We start from the raw sequence: 12,314 nt of genomic DNA, 5'->3' as shown, positions 1-12,314 counted from the left end.
GGAATTATGGGGGAACACTTGCCCACAGGGAATTATGGGGGAACACTTGCCCACAGGGAATTATGGGGGAACACTTGCCCACAGGGAATTATGGGGGAACACTTGCCCACAGGGAATTATGGGGGAACACTTGCCCACAGGGAATTATGGGGGAACACTTGCCCACAGGGAATTATGGGGGAACACTTGCCCACAGGGAATTATGGGGGAACACTTGCCCATAGGGAATTATGGGGGAACACTTGCCCACAGGGAATTATGGGGGAACACTTGCCCATAGGGAATTATGGGGGAACACTTGCCCACAGGGAATTATGGGGGAACACTTGCCCATAGGGAATTATGGGGGAACACTTGCCCATAGGGAATTATGGGGGAACACTTGCCCATAGGGAATTATGGGGGAACACTTGCCCATAGGGAATTATGGGGGAACACTTGCCCATAGGGAATTATGGGGGAACACTTGCCCATAGGGAATTATGGGGGAACACTTGCCCATAGGGAATTATGGGGGAGCACTTGCCCATAGGGAATTATGGGGGAGTACTTGCCCATAGGGAATTATGGGGGAGCACTTGCCCATAGGGAATTATGGGGGAGTACTTGCCCATAGGGAATTATGGGGGAGCACTTGCCCATAGGGAATTATGGGGGAACACTTGCCCATAGGGAATTATGGGGGAGCACTTGCCCATAGGGAATTATGGGGGAACACTTGCCCATAGGGAATTATGGGGGAACACTTGCCCATAGGGAATTATGGGGGAACACTTGCCCATAGGGAATTATGGGGGAACACTTGCCCATAGGGAATTATGGGGGAACACTTGCCCATAGGGAATTATGGGGGAGTACTTGCCCACAGGGAATTATGGGGGAACACTTGCCCACAGGGAATTATGGGGGAGTACTTGCCCACAGGGAATTATGGGGGAACACTTGCCCACAGGGAATTATGGGGGAACACTTGCCCACAGGGAATTATGGGGGAACACTTGCCCACAGGGAATTATGGGGGAACACTTGCCCACAGGGAATTATGGGGGAGTACTTGCCCACAGGGAATTATGGGGGAACACTTGCCCACAGGGAATTATGGGGGAGTACTTGCCCACAGGGAATTATGGGGGAGTACTTGCCCACAGGGAATTATGGGGGAACACTTGCCCACAGGGAATTATGGGGGAGTACTTGCCCACAGGGAATTATGGGGGAACACTTGCCCACAGGGAATTATGGGGGAGTACTTGCCCACAGGGAATTATGGGGGAACACTTGCCCACAGGGAATTATGGGGGAACACTTGCCCACAGGGAATTATGGGGGAGTACTTGCCCACAGGGAATTATGGGGGAACACTTGCCCACAGGGAATTATGGGGGAGTACTTGCCCACAGGGAATTATGGGGGAACACTTGCCCACAGGGAATTATGGGGGAGTACTTGCCCACAGGGAATTATGGGGGAACACTTGCCCACAGGGAATTATGGGGGAGTACTTGCCCACAGGGAATTATGGGGGAACACTTGCCCACAGGGAATTATGGGGGAGTACTTGCCCACAGGGAATTATGGGGGAACACTTGCCCACAGGGAATTATGGGGGAACACTTGCCCACAGGGAATTATGGGGGAACACTTGCCCACAGGGAATTATGGGGGAACACTTGCCCACAGGGAATTATGGGGGAACACTTGCCCACAGGGAATTATGGGGGAACACTTGCCCACAGGGAATTATGGGGGAACACTTGCCCACAGGGAATTATGGGGGAACACTTGCCCACAGGGAATTATGGGGGAACACTTGCCCACAGGGAATTATGGGGGAACACTTGCCCACAGGGAATTATGGGGGAACACTTGCCCACAGGGAATTATGGGGGAACACTTGCCCACAGGGAATTATGGGGGAACACTTGCCCACAGGGAATTATGGGGGAACACTTGCCCACAGGGAATTATGGGGGAACACTTGCCCACAGGGAATCATGGGGGAACACTTGCCCACAGGGAATTATGGGGGAACACTTGCCCACAGGGAATCATGGGGGAACACTTGCCCACAGGGAATCATGGGGGAACACTTGCCCACAGGGAATCATGGGGGAACACTTGCCCACAGGGAATCATGGGGGAACACTTGCCCACAGGGAATCATGGGGGAACACTTGCCCACAGGGAATCATGGGGGAACACTTGCCCACAGGGAATCATGGGGGAACACTTGCCCACAGGGAATCATGGGGGAACACTTGCCCACAGGGAATCATGGGGGAACACTTGCCCACAGGGAATTATGGGGGAACACTTGCCCACAGGGAATTATGGGGGAACACTTGCCCACAGGGAATTATGGGGGAACACTTGCCCATAGGGAATTATGGGGGAACACTTGCCCATAGGGAATTATGGGGGAACACTTGCCCATAGGGAATTATGGGGGAACACTTGCCCATAGGGAATTATGGGGGAACACTTGCCCATAGGGAATTATGGGGGAACACTTGCCCATAGGGAATTATGGGGGAACACTTGCCCATAGGGAATTATGGGGGAACACTTGCCCATAGGGAATTATGGGGGAACACTTGCCCATAGGGAATTATGGGGGAACACTTGCCCATAGGGAATTATGGGGGAGTACTTGCCCATAGGGAATTATGGGGGAACACTTGCCCATAGGGAATTATGGGGGAGTACTTGCCCATAGGGAATTATGGGGGAACACTTGCCCATAGGGAATTATGGGGGAGTACTTGCCCATAGGGAATTATGGGGGAACACTTGCCCATAGGGAATTATGGGGGAGTACTTGCCCATAGGGAATTATGGGGGAACACTTGCCCATAGGGAATTATGGGGGAGTACTTGCCCATAGGGAATTATGGGGGAACACTTGCCCATAGGGAATTATGGGGGAGTACTTGCCCATAGGGAATTATGGGGGAACACTTGCCCATAGGGAATTATGGGGGAATACTTGCCCATAGGGAATTATGGGGGAACACTTGCCCATAGGGAATTATGGGGGAATACTTGCCCATAGGGAATTATGGGGGAACACTTGCCCATAGGGAATTATGGGGGAATACTTGCCCATAGGGAATTATGGGGGAACACTTGCCCATAGGGAATTATGGGGGAATACTTGCCCATAGGGAATTATGGGGGAACACTTGCCCATAGGGAATTATGGGGGAATACTTGCCCATAGGGAATTATGGGGGAGTACTTGCCCATAGGGAATTATGGGGGAGTACTTGCCCATAGGGAATTATGGGGGAGTACTTGCCCATAGGGAATTATGGGGGAGTACTTGCCCATAGGGAATTATGGGGGAATACTTGCCCATAGGGAATTATGGGGGAATACTTGCCCATAGGGAATTATGGGGGAATACTTGCCCATAGGGAATTATGGGGGAATACTTGCCCATAGGGAATTATGGGGGAATACTTGCCCATAGGGAGACATAGGGGAATACTTGCCCATAGGGAATTATGGGGGAATACTTGCCCATAGGGAGACATAGGGGAATACTTGCCCATAGGGAATTATGGGGGAATACTTGCCCATAGGGAATTATGGGGGAATACTTGCCCATAGGGAATTATGGGGGAACACTTGCCCATAGGGAATTATGGGGGAATACTTGCCCATAGGGAATTATGGGGGAATACTTGCCCATAGGGAATTATGGGGGAGTACTTGCCCATAGGGAATTATGGGGGAATACTTGCCCATAGGGAATTATGGGGGAATACTTGCCCATAGAGAATTATGGGGGAACACTTGCCCATAGGGAATTATGGGGGAACACTTGCCCATAGGGAATTATGGGGGAGTACTTGCCCATAGGGAAGCATAGGGGAATACTTGCCCATAGGGAATTATGGGGGAGTACTTGCTCATAGGGAATTATGGGGGAGTACTTGCCCATAGGGAATTATGGGGGAGTACTTGCCCACAGGGAATTATGGGGGAACACTTGCCCATAGGGAATTATGGGGGAATACTTGCCCATAGGGAATTATGGGGGAGTACTTGCCCATAGGGAATTATGGGGGAGTACTTGCCCATAGGGAATTATGGGGGAGTACTTGCCCATAGGGAATTATGGGGGAGTACTTGCCCATAGGGAATTATGGGGGAGTACTTGCCCATAGGGAATTATGGGGGAATACTTGCCCATAGGGAATTATGGGGGAGTACTTGCCCATAGGGAATTATGGGGGAGTACTTGCCCATAGGGAATTATGGGGGAATACTTGCCCATAGGGAATTATGGGGGAATACTTGCCCATAGAGAATTATGGGGCAATACTTGCCCATAGGGAATTATGGGGGAACACTTGCCCATAGGGAATTATGGGGGAGTACTTGCCCATAGGGAAGCATAGGGGAATACTTGCCCATAGGGAATTATGGGGGAGTACTTGCCCATAGGGAATTATGGGGGAGTACTTGCCCATAGGGAATTATGGGGGAGTACTTGCCCACAGGGAATTATGGGGGAATACTTGCCCATAGGGAATTATGGGGGAGTACTTGCCCATAGGGAATTATGGGGGAATACTTGCCCATAGGGAATTATGGGGGAGTACTTGCCCACAGGGAATTATGGGGGAGTACTTGCCCATAGGGAATTATGGGGGAGTACTTGCCCATAGGGAATTATGGGGGAGTACTTGCCCATAGGGAATTATGGGGGAGTACTTGCCCATAGGGAATTATGGGGGAGTACTTGCCCATAGGGAATTATGGGGGAGTACTTGCCCATAGGGAATTATGGGGGAGTACTTGCCCATAGGGAATTATGGGGGAATACTTGCCCATAGGGAATTATGGGGGAGTACTTGCCCATAGGGAATTATGGGGGAGTACTTGCCCATAGGGAATTATGGGGGAATACTTGCCCATAGGGAATTATGGGGGAGTACTTGCCCATAGGGAGACATAGGGGAATACTTGCCCATAGGGAATTATGGGGGAGTACTTGCCCATAGGGAATTATGGGGGAGTACTTGCCCATAGGGAATTATGGGGAAATATTTGCCCATAGGGAATTATGGGGGAATACTTGCCCATAGGGAATTATGGGGGAATACTTGCCCATAGGGAATTATGGGGGAATACTTGCCCATAGGGAATTATGGGGGAATACTTGCCCATAGGGAATTATGGGGGAATACTTGCCCATAGGGAATTATGGGGGAATACTTGCCCATAGGGAATTATGGGGGAGTACTTGCCCATAGGGAATTATGGGGGAATACTTGCCCATAGGGAATTATGGGGGAGTACTTGCCCATAGGGAATTATGGGGGAATACTTGCCCATAGGGAATTATGGGGGAATACTTGCCCATAGGGAATTATGGGGGAATACTTGCCCATAGGGAATTATGGGGGAATACTTGCCCATAGGGAATTATGGGGGAATACTTGCCCATAGGGAATTATGGGGGAGTACTTGCCCATAGGGAAGCATAGGGGAATACTTGCCCATAGGGAATTATGGGGGAGTACTTGCCCATAGGGAATTATGGGGGAGTACTTGCCCATAGGGAATTATGGGGGAGTACTTGCCCACAGGGAATTATGGGGGAATACTTGCCCATAGGGAATTATGGGGGAGTACTTGCCCATAGGGAATTATGGGGGAATACTTGCCCATAGGGAATTATGGGGGAATACTTGCCCATAGGGAATTATGGGGGAGTACTTGCCCATAGGGAATTATGGGGGAATACTTGCCCATAGGGAATTATGGGGGAATACTTGCCCATAGGGAATTATGGGGGAATACTTGCCCATAGGGAATTATGGGGGAATACTTGCCCATAGGGAATTATGGGGGAGTACTTGCCCACAGGGAATTATGGGGGAGTACTTGCCCACAGGGAATTATGGGGGAGTACTTGCCCACAGGGAATTATGGGGGAGTACTTGCCCACAGGGAATTATGGGGGAGTACTTGCCCACAGGGAATTATGGGGGAGTACTTGCCCATAGGGAATTATGGGGGAGTACTTGCCCATAGGGAACTATGGGGGAGTACTTGCCCATAGGGAGACATAGGGGAATACTTGCCCATAGAGGATCACTGGGGTATTCCTTGAGGAATCCTTGGCCAAGAGTCTCCCAATGACCCTCTAAGGGCCAGCCCTGCCATTTGTTTCGGCGCTCTTTGCCAGGAAAGGCTAAAGGCCTCGTGAAGCTAGACATCCATAGGGCAGAGCAAGAAAGCGCCCTTCTGGTGCCCAGGCGGTGTCCCTGACCTGCGTGACGAACTCCGCGTTGATCTGGGAGACGGTGGGAGCCACGACCTTCTTAGGAAGAGGAGGCTCCTGCGAAGACGCCGCTGCCGACGCCGCCATTTTGGCCCCTGGGAGGAAGAGCCCACGAGAGAGACTTGGGAAACCTCCCCCCCCCCCCCGCTCCCAGGGCTGCGCTTGGACTCGGCCACTCCCCCTCCTGCTCTCGCTGAATAGTCCCGCCCATCCAGGCCGGAGCAGCCTCCGTTGCACTTCCGGTCCGGTTGATTAATCCTTCCCTCCACCAACTTGGCCCCGACACAAACGTTCCGGCCATTAATGTGACCCCGGGGGGGAATAAGATGCAGTTGAAGCTCTGTGTTATCAGTCCTTTTGTTGTTGTTGTGGAAATGCACACACCCCCAATAGCCCCTGAAGCATTTTGAGGGCGTTGTGTGTGTTGTGTGCCTTCAAGTGCTTTATGACTTCTGGCAACCCTAAGGCAAACCTATCCTGGGGCTTTTGTGGCAGGTTTCTTCAGGCAGGGTTTGCCATTGCCATCCTTTGAGGCTGAGAGAGTGTGACTTGACCAAGGTCACCCCAGTGGGTTTACATGGCGATCCCGGAGAACTCAATAAACAAAGAATAACAATAAAAACATTATTTATACCCCGCTTTTCTGTTGCCAAACAAAACAATCACCTTTTTACATCTAAAAATCATTCCAATATACAATACATTGTACACTAGTCCCTCCATATTCGCTAGGGTTAAGGGCACAAGACCCCCGTGGATGTGGAAGAACTACTAATAACAAAAACCCCTTAAAAAGAATTAAGCACATTGCAACTAAAATGTATAAGTTAAAATAACCCAATAAGAGAACTCAATAAAAGAGTAGTTGCTCTTTAATTTACCCCACTATGTCTCACGCAAATTATTGTACGATGTTTCAGTGATTTTAATATGATTTTATAATGATGTTGTATTTATGCATTTTATAGTTTTTATTATTATAAAAAAATTTACTGTTGTAACTGGCCTTGATCCATTGGAGAGGCAGAATAAAAATAAAATGTATTATTTATTATTATTATTATTATTATTAAATTTAGCTCTCTATTTCGTGTTTAAGGATTGAAGCGGGGAGGAAGGAGGGAATTTAGTCAGGTTTAGCGTTACCATGAACTGAGATGGTGGCAGCTTTTATTTTACTGCCTCTTTTTAGAATGTATATTGTTGTTATTGTGTGCCTTCAAGTCGTTTCCAGCCCTATGGCCACAGAGTGGCCATAGGAGTTTATCACACAAAGGAGATCGGGAGTTTATCCCATGAATATCCCCCCCCAAATTGCATAATTACAAGTAACGATTTCACACGACATCACACAAAACACGCCATTAAAGTGGTCACAAAAACGCAATGCACCTGTTTTTGCAATCCTTTGAGGCTGAGAAAGTGTGACTGTCCCAAGGTCACTGAGTGGGATTACTTGGCCAAGTTGGAATTTGAACCCTGGTCCTCAGAGTCATAGTCCAGTGCTCAAACCATTACACCACGGTGGCCCTCTCATACATATATGCATATATATATATATATATATATATAGGGGTAGTGAAAAACAGAATCTGAAATCCATAGTGTGGTGATACTTTTGGCATCTTAACAACAGTATTAGCATAATGTCAGGATCAGGAAATGCTTACTTACCATATATACTTGTCTATAAATCTAAATATGTATGCCTCAAAATTGACCCCAAGATCCCAGGTTGACTTATTTATGGGTCAGTATGATAATGTGATAGCAGCTCTTTCAGATTTCTCCAAGTGGTGGAAGATAGTTTCTTTTTCTCTGGCACCAAGCAGAAAGAGTCCTGAGTGATTAATTAATTGCTTTTAAACAAACAGAGACCCTCTCCCACCATCTGGCCAGCTGAAACCAACAATGAAACAAACAGCTTCAATAAGATTCTCTCTTGCCATATGCACACATACACACACTGAAGGAGCCTCCAAGTTTGACCCTCGACCTATCCACAGGTCATGGCAAAATCCATAATTTTGGCCCCAAAACCTGACCTCAACATACATGAGGTTGACATAGTAACTTTTGTTACTTATATACAGTAACTAAGGAGGTGATCTACAATTCTAGGAAGAATGTTTAAGAATGTTTAATTTAGTGTGATCCCTCTTTATGCCACAGAATAAGAAAAAGTCCCACCCAAAGTAAAATAAAAGCCTGTAAACTATCTATAAGGCCTGGATATCTAAAAGGCCCCAGATCTTGTTCTGTGATCTTGCAGGCTAAGCACGGTCAGCTCTGGTTAGTACTTGCATAGGAGATTATCAACAAATACTGGGTGCACTGCTGTAGCTTGTATTTTAGAGGAAGAAACCTCTTGAGTCTTCTTTGCCTAAGAAAACCCTATGAAATTCATGGGGTAGCCATAAGTTGACAGGTAGCTTGAAGGTACATACAAGCACATCCTTTCAGTTAAGACTTAGAAGACAGTATGCAAAGGGATCTTGTAGCACCTTTGAGACTCTGGAGTTTATCACATGGGAGGAATTTCTCTTAATTTCGAATGAAAAGAAAGTGGGGCCAGAACACATTCATGTGAATTCGCTAGTTCAGCGAATTTACGTGAATTCGAACTGCGTTCGAACTGACTTCCCATTTCCCGAAAATAGCTTGCCATTGCCCAAAATTGCATGTGGTAGTCTATCACGCAATAACGTGAAACCCTATGATTGCATTCGGATTGCCGTTGGATTATACTTCCAATTTCCCTTGTCTGATAACATCCTACCTGAAAGAAAGAAAGTTGGCAGCATGAGCTTTTGTAGACCTGAGACTATCTGAGGAAGTAGGCTCAAGTCTACGAAAAATCATGCTACCAACTTCTATCTTTCACTTAGGTCCAAAACACACTGCAGAAATAATCCAGTTTGAGACAACTTTAACTGCCCTGGTTCAATGCTAGGGAATCCTGGGAAGTGTAGTGTTTGTGAGACATTTAGTCTTCTATGTCAGAGAGCTCTGGTGCCACAATAAACAACAATTCCCAGGACTCCCTAGCACTGAGTCAGGGAAGTTGAAGTGGTCTCAAACTGGATTATTTCTCAGTGTGTTTTGGACCTAACTGAAAGAAAGAAGTTGACAGCATGAATTTTCCTAGACTTAGGTACAGTAAGTCTACTTCTTCAGTTGCATCTGTCTATGAAAGCTCAAGCTGCCAACTTCTTTCTTTTAGTTAGTCTCAAAGGTGCTACAAGATCTCTTTGCATACTGAGTCTAAAGACTTACACAGCTATATCTTTGAATTCTACACTATACATAGGGATGCCATATCCCGCCTGTAGGTGGGACAATCCCGGTTTGGGCAGTGCCGTCCCGGTCCCGGTCCGGTTTGGTGCCCAGACCGGGACGGCACCACCTGCGGCCACCTCCGTGCACCGCAGGGTCCTCCAAGGCCTCGCTGAGGCCTGGGAGCGCTCTCCGCGGTCGGAGCTTCGGCCGCGGAGACGCTCCCTCCCAGGCCACAGCGAGGCCTTGGAGGCGGCTCCGCAATCGCGGGGTCCTCCAAGGCCTCCGTGAGGCCAGGAAGGAGGAAGAGGCCGCTGGAACCGTGGCAATCGCCTCGATTCCAAGCGGCTCACATTCCTCCTCCCGGCTTGGGAGCCGGCCTAGGCGTCCTCCGAAGTCGGGAGGAGGAAGAGGCCGCTGGAACCATGGCGATCACCGCGATTCCAAGCGGCCCCCGTTCCTCCTCCCGGCTTGGGAGCCGGCCTAGGCATCCTCCGAAGCTGGGAGGAGGAGGAGGACAGGGTTTGAAAATGTAGGACTTTTTTTTTTCCTTGCCAGGAAATTAAAAAAAAAGGCCTACATTTTCAAACCTGGTCCTACATTTGTCCCGGTTTGGAGGTCCTCCATTATGGCAACCCTAACTATACAGTATTATAGTTTCAGTTTCCATTTAACACTGTGGTGTTTATCACATTGAAATTTTTGGAGATTTTTGCAGCCCAGTTGCGACGTGACTGCAGGTCCAACTATGCGAATTCACGATAAACATGATGTGTTATCTCATGTGATTGCTTTCTATGGGGGGTTCTTAGGAGGTGCTTCCGCATTCAGTCTGCACTGACTCTTCATTTTGATAAATTCAGAAACAAGCGAATTCGCTTCGATTTCATTTCGAATTGGTCTGGTGTGGAAGATCACTCTGATGTTGCCCCCTTGGCCCCCTGCGTGCTGCTCCTTCATTCCCCTCCTCCTCCTTCACTCCATCTCGCCCCCTCTGCCACCCTGCCACCCATCCCATCATCCCCTGCCTGCTCCTGCATCCCCATCTCGTCCTCTCTGCCACCCTGTGACCCATCCCATCATCCCCTGCCTGCTCCTGCATCCCCATCTCGTCCTCTTTGCAACCCTGCGACCCATCCCATCATCCCCTGCCTGCTCCTGCATCCCCATCTCGTCCTCTTTGCAACCCTGCCACCCATTCTGTCATCCCCTGCCTACTCCTTCACCCCAACCCTGGCCCCAGTGACCCCTGTGATCTATCCCATCATCCCCTGACTGCTCCTTCACCCCAATGAAGGATGACAGCTAAGGAGGGGGCAGGGAAGGAGGGGGTAGGGTGGCAGGATGCAAGGGTGCCGATTCGAATAGTTGAACCCTCTGGTGCGGTGATACAATGTGCACTCACCACGCTTTGCTTGAATCCACATCACGTGATTTGTCTGGAATTGAACTGACTCCGCTTCCCCCTCGATTCGGAAGGGTATCAGAAAGGTGTGGTAAAATAACACGTTTTAACATGAATTCGCATTGCTAGACAGGAGTGACTCCAGATCTGGTGTGAAAAACCATCACATTTCGTGTTGCTAGTACAGGAGTGACTGCGGATCTGAGCTGCAAACCCCCCACGTGTGATAAGGCCCAGGTATTACAGACAGATAGATGTGATTGCCCTTTGAGCATGGTGCCGAGTACTGAAAAGCTCAAAATTTCTCAGTCATCAGTGAAAAAGGCTGTGATCACGGCTTCCCTCTGCTGGACATTTAGTGCAAGAGTAGGAGCTACATGATGTACTTTTATTATTTACTTACAGGCATCTTTGTCCTGTGTTCATCAGTCTCCACATTAGTCTAAAACATAGTCTCTAAATTAGACTCTCATTTCTAGATTCTTGAAATAAAATCACTTAATAATGAATGTATTACATGAAGGAATTCTCCCAGGTTTTTTCAAATGTAAAGCTGTTATTAATACTTGAAATAGTGTATTATAAAGCAGCATCAAATTAAGTATTGACATATTTTAATAAATTATCTTTAAAATATTTGTACTGCACATTATTTATCATTCACACAGCGTCCAAATATTCTTACAAAGGTTTTTTTTTTTAAAAAAAACACAATAAAACAATGACTATACAATAAAACAACTATGGGAACCAGATATAAATGAGACAGGTAAAAGGGATGCTTTTTAAAAATGTTAATTCAATATGAATTAAATTGATTACATTATCTCAAAAGCTTTTAAATTAACTATACATTAGGGCTGTGTGTGTGTTTTCTTCTGCAGGTACCTGTGACTAACATCCACAAAAGAGACCAAATTTGGACACTGTATCTAATGAAAAACTTGGCACTAGATGGAAGATTGTGGGATTCTTCTTGGATAAGATAACTGACATATACTGACAGACATTCTTCTGAAGTTTGGAAAGAAACCCTATTAAGTTGCAATGGTTTAAGGGGAAAAGAAACTGAACTGAGTGCACACAAAACAGTTTCTCTGTAATGGAAGTAGCAGAGAAAGATCCGGAATAGACTGAATGAATGTTAGAAGTCCTTCCTTATATAAATTCTCTTGATTCAGTGAATCTGCTCTTGTGGGACTAACAACTGAATTGGGCCCAGGGATTTATGTCCCTAAAGCTATATGGCAGTGGATTGAGTCTTGGAAGAAAGCAACCAGGGAACCTTACATACAATACTGCTGATTGCCCTCAAGTCAACTTCAATTTATAGCT

The 12,314-nt window shown here is 47.5% G+C and overlaps 1 protein-coding gene across 4 annotated transcripts in view; it reads right to left on the bottom strand.

The window, feature by feature from the left end:
- LOC149314863 (RNA helicase aquarius) overlaps positions 1-6,429 on the bottom strand; it is an 82,386-nt gene extending 75,957 nt beyond the window's left edge. For all 4 annotated transcript variants that reach the window (XM_089522024.1, XM_089522025.1, XM_089522027.1 and 1 more), the window contains exon 1: positions 6,287-6,429. In XM_089522024.1, coding sequence (XP_089378150.1) covers positions 6,287-6,385 — 99 coding nt within the window. In that variant the 5' untranslated portion in view covers positions 6,386-6,429. The remainder of the gene's footprint in view (positions 1-6,286) is intronic.
- Positions 6,430-12,314: the final 5,885 nt, after the last annotated feature.

Source organism: Sceloporus occidentalis, unplaced genomic scaffold (genome assembly GCF_023333645.1).
Source record: "Sceloporus occidentalis isolate IW3139 unplaced genomic scaffold, rSceOcc1.0.p SCAF_4, whole genome shotgun sequence".
NCBI classification, from domain to species: domain Eukaryota; kingdom Metazoa; phylum Chordata; class Lepidosauria; order Squamata; family Phrynosomatidae; genus Sceloporus; species Sceloporus occidentalis.
This window is presented reverse-complemented; position numbering and strand designations above follow the sequence as displayed.